Source organism: Sceloporus occidentalis, unplaced genomic scaffold (assembly GCF_023333645.1).
Source record: "Sceloporus occidentalis isolate IW3139 unplaced genomic scaffold, rSceOcc1.0.p SCAF_3, whole genome shotgun sequence".
NCBI classification, from domain to species: domain Eukaryota; kingdom Metazoa; phylum Chordata; class Lepidosauria; order Squamata; family Phrynosomatidae; genus Sceloporus; species Sceloporus occidentalis.
In genome coordinates, this window is record NW_028316983.1 from 132,463,556 (window position 1) to 132,485,459 (window position 21,904).

The 21,904-nt window shown below is 39.3% G+C and overlaps 1 protein-coding gene across 3 annotated transcripts in view; it reads left to right on the forward strand.

Annotated features, from left to right (window-relative positions):
* Positions 1-21,904, forward strand: part of CFAP61 (cilia and flagella associated protein 61) — a 115,486-nt gene that overhangs the window by 69,465 nt on the left and 24,117 nt on the right. For all 3 annotated transcript variants that reach the window (XM_089516355.1, XM_089516356.1, XM_089516357.1), the window contains 5 exons: positions 8,669-8,767; positions 9,696-9,864; positions 11,773-11,947; positions 18,366-18,658; positions 20,421-20,748. In XM_089516355.1, the coding sequence (XP_089372481.1) occupies positions 8,669-8,767; positions 9,696-9,864; positions 11,773-11,947; positions 18,366-18,658; positions 20,421-20,748 (1,064 nt within the window). The remainder of the gene's footprint in view (positions 1-8,668; positions 8,768-9,695; positions 9,865-11,772; positions 11,948-18,365; positions 18,659-20,420; positions 20,749-21,904) is intronic.

Consider the following 21,904-nt stretch of genomic DNA (forward strand, 5'->3'; position numbering starts at 1 on the left):
ATGTTTGTATACTGACAATGTAGGAAAGTTGAAAAAAATCTTTTTGCCAAGATAAGAGTAGGGAATGTTGCAGCTATAGTGATCACTTTTGCTCCACAAGAAAGATCGGCACAGAAGGCACAATGGGTGTAGTGCAAAAACTAGCAATGCTGGCACCAGACCTCTTTTTGAGTATATTCTTTGTTCTGTGTCTTGTTTGTCCTTCCAGCTTTCTGTTTCAGTATTCTTGACTTTAGCTTCCTTTTCTAAAAATTGTTTCTACTGTTCTTTCTTCCCCTTGCATCTATACATGGTGCTTCTGGGAATGATTCATAAGTTCCTACAAATGGAAAAGAAAATGGTTCTTAATTCTTCCTGGAGCATTCACTGTCTACCTTAGATTCTGATTGCACCATGCAGTCTTCTGTGCAAACAAGAACTGTTGGAAGAGCCTATTTGGGCAGAAACATGGAAAACTGCTATTATGCCAATAATGTAATCCTAGGGAGCTGATGCCTTTCTTATTGTTGGACCTTTGACAGTGCAAGTGAAGACAAAATGGCTGACAGTGTGAATGAGAACCAATTTTCCCATGTAAGGCAAGATTAATTTTAGCACAAATGCAACATAAGAAACCTTGACTATAGGTTTAACTAAAAGGGATAGGTGTCAAAAGTCATTTTCTTGCCATTTTTCACCCTCCCATTCTTCCTACCACCTGTCTCTTAGTTTTCAACAGGCTTGGCCACCATTTTTGACTACCTGTTTCAGTGCACTCTCATGGCTGCCATCCTAAATCAAAGGCAGCCACACACAGTTTTTAACTTCTTACCAAATATCATTTTGAGCAGCCACATTTTAGGCTGACTTCTGCTACACTTCCTGAGCTTCCTTGTGATGATGATGACGATGACATCAAGAGAAGCACTGCTTTTGCAATAGAAAGTGGAAATGTTGGTGGAGGTAGGGCCATCTACTCAATAGCTTTTTTTGCCATCTACTCAATTGCCCCTTCCCATCACCCCCATGGATCGGTATAGTGCTTCAGAGCCAAGTGCCAGCATGCCATTGGGTTCATACCAACCTTGCTCAGACAAACACAGCTATAGTAGTGTTGCTTTCATCTGTGTTTGATCATGCTCCAGCCTTTCTGGGCTCAGAGTCTTCTTCTGCCAGTGTGGACTATTTTGTTCAGCGGTTCAAAGCGTCTGAATTTTCAGCACAGATGGTGGCTCAAGGGAATTCCATTAGTGATGTTGCTGCTCCCAACCCCTTTTCTAGCAAACCTCCAGCCCAACTTCTTCTACTGCAAAATAAGAGAACAGATCTAAAAGCCTTACAGAAGTCTACAGTTTAAAAGGGAACCTATAGTTAGCTTCCCTCTCATGGTTTATGGTCCAAGCAACCCTCAAGGAAACTTTCTCAAGCAAAGTCCATCCAGCCCCACAAGCCTCAGCTGGTTTTCTCATCCAGTCTGCTGAATCATCTAATGCTGATTCAGAGATTCTGTTGCAGGATTCTGCTTTTCAGATGGGTTATGCTCCTTCTCCTACCCATGCTACCAGCCTTGGTGAAGCAGTCTTGGACAAAGACATCTTCAGTACTGCCAACATATAGAAGATAAGAAAGCTTCTACAAGGTGCAGCCAGAAAGAATGGACTTTTCCTGCACCAAATCCTAAAATTGTTGAAGTTTCACAATGAAAGGATGATAGAAGATCACATTCTGCACTTCCAGATAGAGAAGACCATTTCTTAGATTTATTGGAGAAATGCTTCCATTGCTCATCAGGTTTGGCGATCAGAGTGGCAAATTACCAGACGTTCTTTCAGAGAAAATGCTGTCATTCATTGCCTATCTCCCAGGTGATCAAAGCAATGTTTTGTTCCAGCAGAAGGTGCATAGACTGACAGCGCAACAAATCAGAGCATCTAGTCACAGAGACAATTGTATTGTGAAAGTAATGTCAGGTTCTGTGACACTAAAACAAGACATTTGGCTTAGGACTGCAGGTCTGCAGGATGGTTAGAAAATATAAGGTCAGGAAAAGAAGTTCTCCTACTTAATGAAGAATGCCTATTCAGTTCTAAGAGAGATGAGGCAAATGGACCATTTGTACTACTGGGCGGGGGGGGGGGGGGAGAGGATGTATTTGGCACAAAGACTAGATCATACAAATCAGAAAAGCTCTACTGGAGAAAATCATCATCTTACTCCACCTCTGGTATCTTCAGGGAGACTGGCTAGATGGTTTTGTAGAGACTATTAAATTAGCCTACCATTTAGCATAACAACAAAAACTATTGCAACTAGGATGCCATTTGATAAGGTCAAAGAGTCCTGACCAGTTGAAACCCTAGACACTTCCCTACACTGTGCAAAAACGGGCATCAAATTCTGAGTGAATGAGAGCAACTTTCCCCTCAAAGTTCTTAGAAGACTGCTTCTTGATACAGGACCACTGTGGGAATTTCAAATGAGAGAAGGAGAAAGGGGGATTTATCTCCCATCCTATGTTTAGGGTGATGTAACTAGGGCCTGATGTACTCTTGGTCATAGAGAGATAACATTTGGGAACCCAGGGGCTGAACAGACCACCCCTATGGGGTGGCCTGCAGCCATCTCTTTCTTTGTCTAATCAGGGCCACAGCAACTACATGCCGCAGCCCCAATCTGACATTTCCGCAACACAAAAAGGAGCCACAAAAAGTGGCTTCTTTTTGCACCATGGAAAGGGTGCCCTTGCCACTATGGCGACACTTTCTGGGGCTCCTTTTGGCACTGCGTCATCTGGACGCAGCACCAAAGGGGCTCCGTGACACCACCTGCCATGTGTTCAGGCACAAGGCATGATGGCGGCATCAGGGCAGCATCGGGGTGTGTGTCGTGTGGATGCTACACCCCCACTCTGCCCCAAGGCTGGTGTATAACGCCGGTCTGTACAGCCTAGCAGTAGACGAACAGCATTCACAGATTTCCCTCTGGAGATCTGATTGGCGTATCCTGCCTCACTTTATGCACAATCACAATATTAATAAATAAACACAAACATAACAGAAAGAATAGTCGGCTTTCATTAAGTTCCTTACAAATGAATCAACACTGGCACAGACACTGTACCTCTGAACTTTCTCATAGCTCTGAGAAGCTGGAGTAATCACTGAGCTATTGCTTGTAAATAGTGACCAGGAAAGGGTTAGCCCCTCAGAGTAAACTTCTCAGTTTACTCTAAGAGAACATGGCTATTTAAATGGGCCAGCACCACTCACAGTGGACAGCGTTTTCCCTACATGGTTATATTTCTTTTAAAGCCTGGTTTTCTGAAGTTAGAAAGAAATTAATGGTTTTTCTCTTTTCCTTCCTTTGGGCCTGTTTAGCAGCCTAAAATGGCTTAAAAATTGCATGCTTCTAAAGCCCTACTTGTGAAAGAACAGCTACAAGTCCTGTTATCGGGTAGCCCAGTATTACACAATATCCTGCACAGCTGTCTTGTTTGGCAGTAGCTAGCATAATGCTTGCTGTTTAATTAGGCTTTTTATCTTTACATTTGTCTGAGAATGTCAGGAGCCTTCCTTGTTGCCTGCCACTAATTAGTTGTCTAATTAAATAGTTAGTGCTTACTTGCTGATCACAGGGCTAACATGTAATGAATGTTTTAGTAATTGTTATTGTTTTATGCTATCTGCCGTTTGCCACATGAGTTGGCTGAAATATGTGCCCTTTTCCGTTGCTTTTTTTCCACGGTGAAAAAAAATAATACCAAAGCAAAACAATGCAGTGGTTTGTCATGTGCTTAGCATTACTGAAGCAAAATCGTTCAGACATTGTCTCCTTGCATCATTTAGAGCAAATGGAGAAGATCAATGCTAAGACAGAGACAAATAGGGCATGTTCTATCTTGCCTTGTTGTGAAATCACAATTACAATGGCTGGTGTTTGTGACAAATGGAAGACATAGCCAGTGAAGAAAGATAGTGCCTCGCAGCATTGTTTATGGCAGTCATTTAACAAAGAATAATACTTTGGTATAGATACGCACCTCAACATCATGTACTATTTCTGGATATACCTTAAATGTTTAACCTTTCATGGCATATATCAAATCTTTAAATTTTAAATTTGTTACGTTTTTTGTTTATTTTTAGTATACTCACATATTCTCATTGTGCATTCCCATTCACTTCAACAGAATGGAACAGTTCCTGGTAACCAGGAGCAGGAGCAGGCAACTTTAGCCATTTAGTTGGTTTGGCTTCCAACTCCCATTAGCCCTGGCCTGTATAGCCAATGATGAAATTATGGAAACTGCAGTCCAAAAAGATACGAGAGGAGAGTTGGCTGTCATTCCTATAACCATCCCTCAGTTATAATGTAATATGTGATCTGCCCCATATGCCCCATAATCAGTATGTGCTCTGCCCCATATGAAAGAGAAGCCTATTACTCTGCATATGCATTTGATCAGAACCAATAATATGCATGCAAACACACAAAGTGCAGTGTGTGAAGACTTCCATGGGTACAAAAACACCCTGGATGTTCTTAGCTTCTAAGTGCAAATGTCATCTATGCCTGTTTCCAGGCCCCAGTGTGCAAAATATATTATGCATGCCTTGGCACTAATATTTCGGCACCAGACAATGGCATGACAATAACAGTAGACACTTAGGCTGAAGATCTACAGACCTTTTATAGCATTTCCCATGCTTATGACCTGCGTTTACAGGCGCTTACAGGGGATGCCCCAGCAAGTTCCCATTGAGGTATTGACTAGGCTCATACCTGCTTAACTTCAGCACATTTTGTGTCTTCAAACTTTGTAGTAGTATATTTGTTTCTTATTGTTAAGCAATATGAGTTAGTGTAAACACACTCAAATTTTCTGGTTTATTAAAACCAGTTTTGAAAAATGCAGTTTGAAAACACTGAAATTCTGGACCACACCAACAACTATCTGGTCAGAATGCACAGGGAAGCAATTGAAATCCATAAACACCTGGACAACTTCAACAGGAAAGAAGAAACCCTTAAAGTGAACGAAGTTTGGCTACCTGTCCTGAAAAATAGCAGAATCAGGATTCAGCAAATGCAAATGAGAAACCATCCAGGGTCAGGGCCTTTCCCAGCAGACAGTGATCATTAAGCAGACACTAATCCTCTTTGCATATCCTCCCACCCTGAGACCTTGCCATCAATAGAACAATATACAGATTAACATGGAGATCACTCCTCCCTACCCAGGGTCACACAGTTTATATATACCCAACTCTCTTCCATGCCAGCATTCTCTGAAGATGCCAGCCACAGATGCTGGTGAAACGTCAGGAATAAGCTCTTCTAGAATGTGGTGGCATAGCCCAAAAAACCCACAAAAAGCGATAGTTTTGAATAGTGCTGGGAAAGTGGCTATTTTTGTAATTTGTTCATCTTTTTGTTTTAAAAAGCTGATTTCCTCCAGAAGAATAAATAAATCTACCAAATATTTTGCCAGGGTGAAAGCCATCTAAAACATTGATTTTTAAAAAAAGTTTCTTGTGCTTCCTTTATAGTGTGCCAAATAAATTGGCAACATGACCCTTTTTATTTGAAAGCCAAGGATGTTGAGGCCTCCTTTTGTAACTGCCCTCTAAAACCGGGCAATGAAACCCAATACCTTTTACTTATTTCCCTAGATACTCTAATCCCTCCTGCTTTTACAATTATCTTTGAGCTGTTCTTTTCCTTTTGTATCCACAGCAACAGGAATCCCTTCTGGAATTATTTGCTTCGATAATGCAGGTGCACTTATTTAATACTCGGTTGGGTTGAGCTCTTAACTTGAATCCTTTCTTGGCGTGGGGGGGGGGGAACCTGAAGAGTGCCCTGTGCTAGAGCAGTGCATGATGTTCACCACTCTTTGTATACATTAAAAGCAAAATTATTTATATACATTAAAAGCAGAAGCTGATATACAGTGTCTCTGTTGCAGCACTTCTCTTTTTCACTGTGCTGCTTTTTAAGTTATGTTTTTGGGGGAATTTCAACACAGAATGTATGAATCACAATTGTGTTAGTTTAAGCCATTGGTGTAATTATACTCAAATTGTGTGCTGCAAGCAAACTTCTAGGGGATTGCAAGCAATACATTGAAAAGTTAGGCATTCTTCTGAACCTATAAACTGCTTGGTCAAAGAGGACGCTGCCCTCAGATTTCTAGAAGATCCAGTGTTCTGGCCTAACCTCCTCTAATCAACTTCCACTTAGGACATTACCATATGAGCCCTGTTCTCTCAGGAATCACATCAGATTTTAAATAGTAAAAATATACCGGTTTCAGAGCAGCCATTATTGTATGTCTTCACAATCACATGACAGGGACTGCTGCTGCTGCCATTACACTCTGTTCCTGACTCCCCCTAAACCCATCTCCCTGCCCTATGCCCTACCCCACATGCCCTTCAGTTTTTTTCATTTTATTTTTACTGATTCTAATTTTAATTTTCTCCAGCAACTTCAGAGCTCTGCTACTGTGATTTAAGTTTTTTAAAAAAAGAAAGACGACAACAACAACAACAAAATTAAAGGGAATCAGACTGCTTGGGAATAGTGAGAGGGAAGGGGGGCATGGAGAGAGGAGGAGACACTGAGACTACATGACTGCCCATATCGCAGCTTCCCTGGCAGCTACATTTCGTACCTAGGACTAGCGCAATTGGAAGGTTTCCCCCATCAGTGAAAAGGGATGGCCTAATTGCACTTCAGGGACAAATAGCTATGGGTCACAGGCAGTGTCATGTGATAAGTATCACCAAAACCACTTTTTTCCAGGTGTAATTGTAATTTAAAAGCCTCCTGTAGTAATCTCCTTAGAGTGGTTGATTGGGCTTTGTCTTTGCATTGCATGGGGAATCCCATTTTGGGACAAAGGTGAGATAAAAACAAAAATCCAATAAATTCCAATAGATAAATATGTTTGAATGTTTCAGTGCTCCACATTAATACTCAAGAACCATCCACTACAAGACAGACCCAAAACACAAAATGACAGAACCCCCCTAGTGTTCACATACAGCTCCCAACTGAGACCACTCAGATGTATCATGAATGAACTACAATCTATTCTGGCCAGTGATCCTGCCCTCTCAGACAGCTTCCAAACTTCAGTTACTTATCTACAGGAGGACACACAACACAGATGTGGACAAGGCCTTGCCACAAACCAGGATGCTAACTCTGCTCTCATATCTATTCAGAAAATGCCATCACAGGACCTAATGACATCATCCACAATATTAAATGGACTTTTACTTGCTCATCTTCCAATGTGATTTATACCATACTATCTGAGCAATGCCCTTCATCACTCTACATGGGCAGACAGGCAGGTCCCTGCGCCAGAGGATAAATGGACATAAATCAAACATTAGGAATGGCAGTACACAAAAACTGGATGCAGAACACTTCAGTCTTTCTGGACATTCCATCTCAAACCTTAGAACAGTGGTCCTTGAACAAAAAACTACAAAGGAAGACTGGAAAGAGAAATAGCAGAATTGGAATGTCCCCACAGACTACAATCCATCAGCAGTGGGTTAAACAAAAACAATTATTTTCTGGCACACTACATGCATTTAAACACTATTTAACCCTCCATCCTCATAAGGGCACCCTTGACAAGTTCATCACATTTCCTCTCTGGTTTCTGCACTACATTACAATACTCATTCATATGGTTATATATTCTTCCTGTCTTTAGGCAACATCCTTCATCTTGCCTTTGTCCCCCCAAGGACGTAGTTAAAACTGAACTTCTCACTTCAACTATATACCCCCAAGATTTTGAATTTCAGTTTACATTCTCACATGCAACCGGCTTCTATAGGTCTGTCTCTGGACTCCACTCCACCTCATACATCTGAGGAAGTAGGGTCAAGTCTGTGAAAGCTCATGTTAATAGCTTCTTTCTTTCACTTAGTCTCAGAGGTGCTACTAGAGCCCCTGGGAATTAAAAGGAGTGGGACAGGGCAGGGCGGGGACAGGGCAGCTATGAGTTGTAAGTCTCATCATGCAGTGTGTAGCACCAAAGCTGTTTCTTTCCCTTTGAAATGGTGGTTTAAGAGTTGTGTGTAGTAATGTTGTAATCAGCTTAACATGTTTCCAGAGCCAGTATGTGTCTCTATATCAGTTGCTGCAGAACACAAGACAGAGAATGTAGTTGCACTCTTTTCCTTCTGGTAGGTTTCAAGTAGAAAACTGATTGGCCACTTTTTAATGGAATACTGGACTGGATGGACTTTTGGTTGGATACAGAAGGACTCTTTATGGTCTTGTGTTCTTTTAAATTCACCAGTTGCCCATTATTTCTTCATATGGAACTTTGGTTAGTTTATAATTCAACAATCAAGTACAAAACATACTTTAAACCTGGTTTGTTTGAGCAAACCAAAGTTTATCTAGATATGATGGAGACAGAAGTAGATCCTTCTTCCAGAGGGGAGGGAGCGAAAAGTATAACATTAAACCATAATTAACTATGGTTCAATGTTATGCCTAAATGAGTCCTGTATTCAAAACAGATGGGAAGAAGAAAGAAACAAGTGGACTTTGACAACCTTCTTAACTCTTCTATTAAGGTAGAAAATTTTCAGGACCACCAGGGAGTTTATGCTGATTATATGTATAACATTCTGATTTTATTTTCTCCCTTTAGCCCACATTTGAAATTCAACAACCTTACCCTGATTTCAACTCATGGACTACCAGGGAAAGGTGAATCAAACAATCTGCATAAGTGTTTTTTAATTAACAGGTTAGTTTTAAGGCATTTTCAGTAATGTCAGAAAGACTATGGTTTAAGCACTCTTTTGAGTTTGTGAAACACATATCCAGTGGTTTGTGGTGTATATAGTATGTGGTAAGGACAGTTTATTTCGCTTCTTATACTAAGTATAAATGTAAGCTCGATATTCACTAGCAATTTGTTCTCTGACATATCTACCAAATCACTGCCCTTGTATTACTTTCTGTTTTTAAATATTTTTTATGTTAGGGATGCCTTCAGTGTAAGTTGTTGGAATTTTCGTTCTTCATATTTTACCTCTGCTTCCTGTCCCTGGAATTTAACTCTCTGAGTCAGGAGGCAACAAACCCATGTACAATGTTCTCTCTTGTGCATGAAGACAATAGCACTGGAAATGTCTGGGTTTTGTTTTGTAATCCATGGTCATGATAGTGTATTATCTTCTTGAAAATATCTCTATAAACTTTGTTTAAATCAGGGATAGACAAAAGATGGCACATGGATTACATACAGCCTTGGGCCATTTTTGTGGCCACCAGGGTCCCAGGGGTGGTAAAAAAATGCAAAGGATGTTTTGCCCAAGTCCCCCAAGGTACGGGGATTATTGGCTTCTTGTAGGCCATTTTAGTCCTATGAGAGGCCTTAAAAACAGAAAGATAACAACTTTAGGCATCACTTTAGGAGTGAACTATACAAATATTGACCATATCTTTAGCAAACTCATTGGCTTTGTAATGTATGAATTAGCCATCATATTTTTGTATGTTTTGCAATGTGGTCTTATGCAAAGAGTAATTGTTTTATTTCAAGAGGATATTGTCCCAAGTTGTCATATTATGTAATCTGTTAGTATGAGCTTTAGTATACTTGCACCTGCTCAGATAGTGAGGTGTACTTGCAGTCAGCTACCAAAATGGCATTTGTTCTTCCTTCACAGCCACTGTTTTAATGAAGATGACCATGCATTGATGTCACTTGCTTCGTGGATTAATGTTGTGGTTGGGAAAATGACTGGTATAAACAGATCTGCAAAGCATGTCATAGTTTCCAAGCAGAATAAAGTACCATATGACCATCTCATTCTGTGCACTGGCCAACAGTATCAGGTGAGATTGTAGACTCACTGAATGAAAAATAGTGTGTTTCATATCTGGAGCAATTAAAGAGCTCAAAGGAAGAAAACTTGTGAGTGCTTTGCCTCAGTATAAGATGTATCATCCTTTTGCCTTAATTTTGTAATTAGATTGTACTGTATTTAATTAATGTAGAATTTCTGTTGTTGTTAGCTGCCCTTGAAGCAATCCTGACTCATGACAACTCTGTGGATGAGATATCTCCAAGATCCCCCATCCTCCACTGCTCTGCTCAGGTCCTGCAAATTCATGCCCATGCCTGAATCCAACCATCTGTCATGCAGTCTCCCTCACCTTCTTCTACCCTCTACCTTTCCTAACGTTATTGTCTTTTCTAGTGATCCATGTCTTCTAATTATGTAGTCAAACTGCAGCTTCAGTTTGGTCATCCTGGCTTCCAAGAAGATTTCAGGCTTGATCTGTTTGCCTTTTGTTTGTCTTTTTTGCTGTGCATAATATCCTAAGCACTCTTCTCCAGCACCACATCTCAAATGAATTTATTTCTGTCTGCTTTCTTTTCTGTCCAGCTCTTGCATCCATACATGGTGTTGGGGAATACAATGGCTTCAATAATTCTAGCTGTAGTGCTCAGTTGTATGCCTTTGCTCTTTAGGATCTTGTCTAGTTCTTTCGTAGATGTCCTCCCCAGCCCTAGTCGTCTTCTTATTTCCTGACTGCAGTCACCATTCTGATCAGTGTTTGATCCTAGGTACAGGAATTGTTTAATTTATGTATTTCTTCTGTGGTCATTGTTTTTGTGTGTGTGTGTGTTTTATTATTTTCAGCATTAAGCCTGTCTTTGCACTTCCATCTTTGACCTTCCTTAGTAGCTGTTCCAAGTCTGTGATATCTTCTGCCAATATCTGCATATATTAGGTTGTTGATGTTTCTTCATCCTATCTACCCTCCTCCGTCTCCTGAGTCTAACCCTGCTTCATAAATATAAGATTAATTTCAGAAGCTGAGCCTGAAATCCCGTAGAATTCTGTTTAGGTGTAAATACTCAATTCAGGCCTGAAAAGTGGCCGGAAGCTGTGCTGACTACCCCAACCCAGAAGAACTGGCACAAAAAGGAGCAGCGAAAAGCCATTCCTTGTCAACCAGGTTGAGGACTGTAGCAGTGGTCTGGATTGGGGCTGGGCACATACGGTCACTGCAGCTCCAGTGCTATTGGTGCCAGTGTGGCCATACACTGCTCTTTCAGGCCCGTCTCATGACCCCTCAGTCAGATTGGCATCTGAGCAAACATGCAAAGGATATGCTTGAAAAACTCATAAAGAAGGTGTGTACATGGCTCTGCTCTTCTTCTGAGAATATGGACATTACCTATGGCACAATTCACTTTTACATGTTTATAAGTTGCATAAAAAGGATGAAGGGAGTGGGAGAAAAAAGGAATGTGGCACCATCTTTAAGACTAACTGGTTTTTATTTTAGCATGAGCTTTTGTGGATATAAGCCCACTTTGGTATTTTGTGGGTTTTTCAGGCTATGAGGCCGTGTTCTAAAAGACTTTATTCCTGATGTTTCACTTGCAGCTGTGATTGGCATCTTCAGACTGTGTCTTGGGATTCAGATTTTTCAGAGTTCTCAATGAGATACATTGGAGATGGGACCCATGTTTAAACATCATATTTATTTATGTTTCATATACACCTTTTATACATAGCCTGAAGGCAATTTTATAAAATATTTTTAATGATTTTGTGCATGAAACCAAATTTGTGTTCACTGAATCATCAGAAAGCAAAGGTGTCACTGTCTTAGCTACCCATGAAAAAAGTTTTGTATTTTGGAGCATTTAGGATTTCGTTTATCTTGATAAAGGTCACTCAGCTTTCAGTACACTATATTCATCTATGGTGTTTTCTGTTCATACAGCTCCCATGTCCTTCTGGTGCAGATATTAAAAAATTGTTAACCAACAGAGAGGTCTCAGAAGACCATGAACAAAAATACACAGGAACTGTACCTTCCAATCTTTTTGTTATTTGTGATGATGAAGATGCTGTAATGGCAATTAAGTGGCTTAAAGAGAAAGTTGTTAATTCTTCAGGTAAGGATTTTAGTACCACTGTACTGGGATGAGGTGGCAGAGGCTGATGCATTTCTTGGCACCGTGTTTTTCCATTTTCAGCATATAATTGTGCCCTAATTAATACTTGCAAAATGTTTAATCTGCCATGATTTGTTTTATGAATTAATTCGCAGGTTATTGCCAGTTTTGAAGTCCATATTTTTTTGCTTGGAATAAAGGCTGGAAATAAGAATTATCTACCATTATTTTATGGCATAAAATTAAAGCTCTAAAAGCAGAGTCTGGGTTTATTCGTTAATTAACAAATTAGATACACTTTCATTGATAGATGGGTTCTGGAGCTATATATATAAAATGTTCAAATTAAAAACCCACTGGAAAGAAAATATAGTGGACTTGTAAATAAAATGCGGCTTTCATTACACTCAGTGTAGAGATACCCACACACAAAAAAGCACCATGTATGACTAGTACCATTTTCTTACTGTAGAGATACATTCACCCCTTCATTACAATTTTCCAAAGATTGCTCCCATATTTAAACTTGTTTCTGTGAACACCTGTGTCAGAACACATAGGATTTCTTCATTAATCAGCACACATGGGATAACATATGGGTTTTAACATTCAAAAGGACAACCAGTTGATCTACTCATTTGTCCTTATCATTTACATGTGAAATGGGATTCTCCTATGGAGTCATTGGAGTGGTTTTTCCTTTCTCCTGAAAAGAGAAAGTGCTATGTGGCCACAAGATTAGTTCATTTTAGGTGGCAAACAGGGCAGGAGGGAAGCCCCATCACAATAGAGGCCATATAAACATGAGCAATAAGGAGTTTATGACTGAAAGAACCAGATGCAGCAGGGGGTTTCACCCCTATTTTTACTGAGGTCCTATGGATCCTCTGAAAAGCCACTTGTGAAATCAGGAACCCTCCATGAAAACGTGAGATGGCAAAAGAATTTGCAGCCAGTTGTAAGAAATAGGCAGCCCTCATAATCCACAAGTAGAGAGCTTCCCATTCTTACTTAATGGCACTTCAAAAAAAAACAAAAAAACCAAATTACTGTATTGTTTATGATGTAGAAATTCTCTTTGCTTGATAATAGTTATTTCCAGACATTGAATCCAAAATTTACTGTTAATACTATGTTCCCTTTCAGAATTAGGATGGCATGATGTGGTCTTTTAACTCTATTTCTGATATTAATTCATAAACTATCATTTATCTTCAACAAAGCTCACTGAGAGGTATATGGAAAGAACAAAACTGATTCAGTGGTCTAAAACAGGTCATTTATTGTTCTGTTGATGTCAGGCTTTTAGCTCTTAAATGCATGCTTGCTGGAATGTTATAGCATTGAAACTGCAGTGCATTAAACTTAAAGCACAGCTTCTGAAGGTCTGTCTAATATGCTTTCTTCTTAATGTAATTATTGCAAGCCTAAGAATTCAGGTCATACTAAGTTCATGAAAGTTTTATATTCCCAGTTGTAGGAAATGAATGAGAAGTCTCAGAATTGAGACATGGCCATCTAATATTAAAGGATAAATCCCCTATAATAGGACTGATTTAGAACTGCTGCAAATTCTTAGAATAATATTATGTCCCCATAGATACATTTTCTTTTTTTTTTTTTTTACCATAGTCACATTTGGAAATTTACTAGAAACCTATGTGTTTTATCTGGTTTATTCTGTAATTATTGTTTATAGGGCATATATAAGGTTGATCGTAAATCAAAATATTATTTCTTTCCATCATGGGGAGAGCATTATTTCCTTCAGTCTTAATACATATGTCATTCAGTGTCAGGTAAAAGGAAATTGAAATCTGCCTTGAAAACCAAAGAATAAACAAATAAAGAGTTAGTAAATTTATATCTGAAAGTATAGGTCTTTAGAATTCTTGTAGTATAGAAGTCTGAAGCTGTACATCTCTAATAGAGATCAGAGGGTCCCTAAAATTTAGTTAAAACGGGGGTAATGAGCTGGTGGTGAATGTCCTATAAAATTGACAGTACAAAAGTATGTGAGCTCTAGTTTCTATAGCACCAGTATCCCAAGGACAGAATTGGAGTTCATGGGGAATTTCCCCATATTTTCCTTCCAGTACTGCTGTTGGGAGAACATTGAATCGAGCTAAGGATAAACCTGTCCTAAATTTAGGCACTGTAAGATAATGTATGTTATGCAGTGGCTCAGTGGTTAAGACACTGACTCTGATGATCACAAGGTCAGCAATTCAAGACCCAAGCGCTATGTGACCAGATGAGCTCCCACCACCAGTCCTAGCTTCTGCCAACCTAGCAATTAGAAAGCATGTAAAAGCACAAGTAGATGAATAGGTACCACTTCTGTGGGAAGGTAACAGCGTTCCATGAAGCCATGCTGGTCCCATGATCATGGAGTCATCTTTGACAATGCTGGCTCCCTCAACTAAATAATGGAGATGAGCACCACCCACTACTTGGACATGACTTGAGAATCATGTCAAAGGGGAAACCTTTATGTTACCATAATATACATAAGTAGCTGGATTAGAAGGCAGCATTTGGTTATTTGCAAATATGTAATTGGAAAAGGCAGAAATTTCTGTCTGACCTTCAATATCTAGAATCCTTTGCCTTACAACTGGATTTGCTTCATCTAATCCTAACCTTAGAATTGTGCCACTGGAAAATACATAAAGGCTCAGTTTCTCATGGATAGCTGTTTCCCAAGGGAATTTCTAGTTGTCTACCAATATTAACTGGGACGATCCACCAGGGTTATTATGTGTAACGTATTGGGCTATCATGATAGATACTACTACTACTACTACTACTAATAATAATAATAATAATAACTTATTTATTTATAGCCTGCCCAATCACGAGGAATCCAGGCAGGCTATAAACAGTAAAAATACATAGAATACAATAAAATCCAAATTTAGTCCCTTCCCAACTCCCCTCCCAATACTAAAATTACAATTAAACTATCACAATTTAAAAACAGTTAAATACAATAACTTAAAAAGGGGAAAATAATAGGTAGGCAACCAACATAGATCATAGTATGCAGGGAGAGGAATTAAGTTGGGAAAGCCTTCAGAATTCACTTCAGAATTTGATAATGTTTTTGGTCCTCACAGAATTTCACTGTTTCAACAAATTCTATTAAGATAATTTGTTTAGAATTTCTCACTCATCTGGATATTTATAAGCCCAGAAAACACGAGAGAGAACTCTGAAGCACTACTATTGAGATTTGTGTGATTGAAAAAAATAGGAAAGCGAGAGAGGCCTCTCTGATCTACTGCTAGTAAAATTCCTCAGGAGGAAAAATGGGGAGTAGGAAAACAGAGGGGACCTTTGGGATTAATAGGTTTCTACCTTTGGGTTTCTACCTGGACAGTAGAAAGTACTTCAGCTAGTAACTAATAATTGAGATATTGCTTTTCTGACTTTTTATTGTGTTCACAGTTATGAAAATGTATTATTTAATCACTGATAATACCTGTGATTATTTTTAAAATTAGTTTCAGATTGAACCTCAAAAATTCAATGCATTCTGTTTGGAAAATACTGTGGTTACAGTTAAATATTTGTATTCAAATAACAGTTCACTCTGTTCTCCAGAAGTAGATGGTTGTTGTGACTTATCTCCCACATAGGGAGCCATCCAGTAATAAACCTTTATCTGGGTTAAGGAGGTCTGAGAATCCACTGGCTCTAACATCTAAAGGGTGACTCCACATGTTGCTTGGAGAAGGAAGGTCCACCTAAGCAACAAGCCTAATCTGAGCCCTGTGTTTCCAAACCAGGATTCTGCCACTCTGTCTATGTTTTCCCCCAACTTCACCTGAGAAAGGGCGTTTCGGCACTTCTTGATGATATGAGTGTTAAGTTAAACTTTGGATCAACAACTCCTGGCTGTGACCTCTTCTAAGTATTGCAGAACTAAGCACTGCCCCTAGTCATTCTAGGCTACAACCCTGCAGTCTATTTACATGCTGAATAACTCCCATGGAATTTCACTCCCCCTTCTCTAGTGCATTGTGCTGTTTGTCTTGACCTCCTTTGAACGGTAAAAATTCTAGAGCAATCATTCCAAGTTCTGTTTCTTCTGGAAAAGAGAATATTTACAGCCTTGTTGAATGCTTGTAAAGATAGTTCTGTACATAGTAGATAGGTGTTTGGGATTGTATTACTCAACAAATGTTGAGGAACTACAATTCCCTTCCTCCCTAACCATTAGCTGTGGCTGATAGATCAAGCAGCTAGTTCAGAAACTCTCAGTTTCAAATCTGCACTAGTCTGGACTTCCCATGATCACACATAATGGATTGTGGTCAGAATCTGAAAGTATTTATTTTGTCCCAAGCCAGTTGCTCTAATATAAGAGTATCTGCACTATATATTTTGATTCACACCCCTGTCCATGATTTTGTATGAATATTACTGTACTTTCTCACATCATCTCTATAGCAATCATGAACATCCATACCAAAATAATTATAAAACTTAATTCTGCTGGAGTAAATGTCTGTTTTGCTCATCATTCTCTCTCTCTCTCTCTCTCTCTCTCTGTCTGTCTCTCTCTATTTGTGTGTAAACACAATGCAATAATCAGGCATCTTTGCCAGTTTTCTGTAATGTTTTAAGAACAAAAAACAGAGCATGTTAGCCATAGCAACAATTTGAAGGGACAAGATTCTACCTGTTGCTAAACACAGTCAGTACAACACTCAATTCATATTCCAGATATTGCCAGAAAATAAAGAATCTCTTTGTACAAGGCTACAATATTTAACCGATGAACTGCCTAAATCAATCAGTTGTTTGACCAGAAAGATATCACATCTAATCAGAAAACATAAATTTGTTTGATTTTTTTATTGCAAGTACTTATAATAAGCGTAGATGGCAAATACTGTTTTAGAAGAGACATTCTCATTCTCTGTTATACAAGAGGGAATTACCTCTTCTAAGATGGTGAAACATCACACATGCACATGCAGCCTCTAATAAAGAATGCACTTTTTTTATTTCGGAGTATGTTTTATAGTGGACTCTTGTTATCCGCTGGCATTTGGTTCCAGTACCCTCATGGATGCCAAAACCCATGAATGCTAAAGTCCCATTATGTAAAATGGTGTTCCTTGAATAAAATGGCAAAATCAAGGTTTGCTTTTGGAAATATTTGGGGTGAGGGAATATTTTGAAGCTGTGGGTGGAGGAATCCATGGATACAGAGTCTGTGAATATGGAGACCTGACTGTATTCATATAATGTTTTAACTTGGTATCCAAGTGAACAATCTGATAATTAGATAATAAATAAAAGCAAAAAGATAATTAATAGACTGAGCTTTCTTCAGTCTAATGACAGCCTTTATTTCTACACTGTCTGAGCATATTGGAACGTTAGGGACTTTCTCCAGTCCCTTTAGGTTCAGTGTATCAAATGTCAATTTTCTGTATAATATGAGTTTTTGAACTCATTAATCATCTTGAGTTTGTTCTGAAAATAAGGAAAGTTATAGATTTTTCTATTAAATGGTCTCTTACATTAAAATCAGTAATACTAAATAAAGGTTAATAATAATAATAATAATAATAATAATAATAATAAGCACCATTTTATGTATTGTATCGAAACAAACCTGTGTATACAATTAGATATACATATGACAACTGCAGTCAGCCAACCATTGGTCCCTGATAACTCTCCCTGTCTTTTCACCTGTGCAGTATACATGTCTGATACATTCACTCTCCTTCTTCCCCCTCTCCTTATTCCTCAGTATAACCTTAATTATATACTGTCAGAAAAGCTCAAATTTAGCTGGCATGAACCCTGTCCATGTTTATTTGGCTGAGTTGCAGTATGATTAGATTTTTCCTACAGAGAGACCCCCAACTTTTTAATTTCTGTCCCCGTTTGTTGTAGATTTTATTCTTTCCTACAAAGCAGGCACAGATTCCTTCCTGTTTGTGGAATGAAGGAGGATCCCTGGCAATGAATTCTGAAGGCTGTGCTACCTCTCCCTTCCGTGGCCAGTCTTCCCTCATCTCTTCTACAGGGTTTCAAAATATTATTTGTATGTTAGATTGTTCTAACCGAACAAAAGAGAGGGGGTAGTTGGGCAGAAGGGCATGATAAAAGGGTCCTCCTTCTTTTCTAGAGATTCTCAAACCAAAGGGATTCAGACACAGGGACATAATCAATGTCCCACTTCTATGTTAAGTGCTTGTACTTTGTGGGATGTATTCTGCAGATTCTTCACTAAATTATCTTAGCTACTGTTGCTAGGTAACATTGTTTGCTTCATAGCATCAGAGCAACAAGAGGGTCACAGATCATTTCAGTATTATTATCATCTGAATTACACTAATAAGGTTTTTATTATGTGTCTCATTTTTCCCCTCTGGTTTTTCCCTCTCCCCAGGGAACGTTATTGTCTATGGGAATACAATTGACATTTATACAACTATAGAATCCCTCTTATCATTAGGAATCAGTGGTAGTCACATATACGTTGTGCATCCTCCATCATGCTCCAATGTTACTGCTATCAACAACAACGCTATTGAGAAGGCTGTCCAAAGAGCATTATCCAGGGCTGGTGTGACTGAGCATCATGACAGCCTGCTGGCTCAGTGGAATGATGGCAACTACCCAGACCCAATTGCATTCGCGTCTTTCACTACTAAAACGAAGCCATTTCGGTTGCAGTGCTCTGTAAGTATATGCCTTTGATGTATTATATCCATCCATCAATCAGAAAAACAGAGTTACAGAATTATGGGGCAGAATTGTAGGAACACTGAGCACAATCTCCTGCACAAGAATTCTCCTGTGTAAAAAATACTGAAACAAACAGGACCTGTCTAAGGGTATTTCCCTACATTTTCCACATCTGACTTAGATTTTTTTACTTGTACACTTTGAAGGAGTATCATAAATTATTATAAATATTGCTGATTGCTTAGCTTCTTTCAGAATGGGAAAGAGGATTAGGCAAGACAATGCAAAATGAAAGATAAAATTGTAGTAGTCAAGATGAAGGATGACCATGGCATTCACAAGTTTTTACTATAGTGAAGAGCCATATTTTTGCAATATAGCGGGTGTGCTGTATTGGTGAGCTAGCCATCTATGGATTGGCATTCCTGCAGATCACCCTGCCCCACATTTGTCAATGGCATACATCCTTGGGCATGCCAGTGCAGGCATGTGCATGTCACCACAGACTGACTAATATGAACTCAAGCTCTCACATTTTCCCCATCAGCAGAGTAGTGGTGGTGGTAGTGGTGGTGGTAGAAATGAATTCCTACAGATGGGAAAGGCCCACTGTATTGTAAATGGAGAAACAACGTGGCTTAGTAATGGACTGAAAAAATAGAGAGAGCAATGAGAGAGAAGAGTGAAAAACCAACACTTCATGACTATCCAGCAAAATGGTTGTAGCAGTGTATAGGAAGAGTGTGAGTATGAGAAGAGAAGGGCTAAGAAGAAAAGCTGAGGAATTTCACTGTGGAACTTCTGAGCTTGAAACAATGATGTGTCCAGGCAGAAATATTCAACCAGCAGCTGGAGATGCAGAATTTGATGAAAAGAGATGATTCTGGATTTGATTCTGGCCCTGGGAACTGAGGCCCCATACAGACAGCCCAAAATAAAGTTGCTTCACGTCACTTTGGAGTTATGCTGTTTAAATTATGCATGTGTCCTAAGAGTCCAGAAGCCAACCAAAGCCACTAAGGACTGCAGTGTGGCTTTGACGTGGCTTCCGGAATCTTAGGACGCATGTATAATTTAAACAGCATACCTCCAAAGTGACCCAAAGCAGCTTAATTTTGGTCTGTCTGTATGGGGCCAGTGTAAAGCAACCTCCCCTGGATGAGTTTGCACTCCCTTTGAAGAAGCAAATGTCTATTTTGAGAATGGGGGTTGAGGAGGATGGATCAATGCAGTTTGCAATATGCAGGACACAGACTAAATCACTCCTTACCAATGTTGCTCATACTTTCCATCATCCTTAATAAAATGTCAATCAAGAAAAAATTAAAAGTAACTGGAAGCAGCTTTCTACTAATTTTGACTACCACTCCATTGACTAGATCCTATAGACTGTTATACAGAGCATTTTTAGAAACTGTGGCTTGCTGTTTTCCAAGTAGTTACAAATTAACCTGAAAAAGAAGTATTACAATTAGCATTAAACACTAAATATTATACGTGTTTTGTAGTACTTGGAAGAATAAAGTTTTTAATTACTAATCAGTTATTACAATATTGCTATCACTCACCAGGAAGTAATTTTTGCTGTTCTGAAATTACTCTTAATTTTAGTATATTTGAGTTTAATTTCTCTTCACATACGTCTTTGCACACTTACATACTTCTTTGCAAATAAAGCAGATTATCTCAGCTGGATGAAATAGGTTTTTGTTACAGTTTGTTTTATAGTTGGCCTAAAGATTTACCTTGTTTCTAGGCTTTCTTCAACTTTACCAACAAGACTGTGGATTATGATGCCTTCAAGGCAGTTAATGATGCCTGCCTTGTTTATGATGGGAGGCTTGTGATTGACACCAACTTCCATACCAATGATGTGGCCATCAGAGCTGCTGGTCCATTGACCAAGTTCTCCAATATATATTATGCCAATGAATGGACACACAGCAATTTTAGCTCAAAGGAGATTGGCTTCCAGCTTGCTGCCGCCATGCTGCATCTTTTTGATCCAACTCTGGAGCCAGTTTATGAACCTCCAGAAGATATGGATAGGCTAATCCCTATGTACAAGGGATGCAAAATTCAAGGTGAGCCAGAAACCTTTCTTCTTCATTTTGTATTTTGTATTTTTTTTGTAATATCCTCATCTTAGGAAAGGGAAGGAATTAACAATTTTATGAGCATTTCATTTTAGTAATACAGTATTCATAAATTCAGAATTGGAAAAAATATCAGTTCAGTAATTAAGCACTAACAAACTCAGATCACTCTGTGTATACTCCTTAAGGAACTGCAGAGACAGCATTTTGGTGAACATGATACACTTGCTTCTTACCACATTCTTGTCAGATTCATACTTTCCATTTCTAGCTGTACAGGTAAATACGTGAAGAGGTACATACACATTTCACTCCTGATGGAGCAGAAGAATTAACATTTCTGTTTTATTGTTCTATAAAGAAATATAGTTTCTTCATAAAAGATGCATGCACTCCATATATCTGAGGAAGTAGGCTTAAGTCTACAAAACCTTGTGCTACCAACTTCTTTCTTTCTTTCTCTCTACAGAGAGAAGGGCCTCTACAGACAGGCGTCTTAATGCTGCCCCTTTGAAGCCCAAATGGAGGCCACGCCAACCGGATGCCACGGCTTCTGGAAGGACCAAAAAGAACCCACTTCCCAGCGGGTTCTTTTTGCATCCTGTGGTGCCCCCATGCACCATGATGACGCCTCTTCCGTGGAGTGCTGTTTGGGCGCTGTGCTGCACGGACATCATCATGGTGCATGCCGTATAGACGGGTGTGCACCATGATGGTGCCCCGGTGGAGAAAGAAGGGCTTGGAGTGTGTAAATGGTCAGCCCTACCACAGCCCTGCAGGCTGGCATAAACTGCTGGTCTATTGAGCCCCTTAGTCTCCACAGTGCTATAAAATCCCATTGCATACTAGCCCTGACTAAGATGGCTATGTTTTTGAAATTTAAAGAGGCTGAGTATTCCTTATCATCCTAGAAACACAGAAATGAAAGAAATCATAAGGACCATCCAGTCCAACCCCCTACCATGCAGGAATGCCCAATCAAATCACCCCTGACAGATTGCCATCCAGCCTCTGTTTAAAAGCCTCCAATGAAAAAGACTCCAATACTCTCCAAGGCAGCATACACAACTGTCAAACAGCTCTTACCATCAGGAAGTTTTTCCTAAGTCATTCTGATTCTTCAACTTATGGTGTTTACATAAAT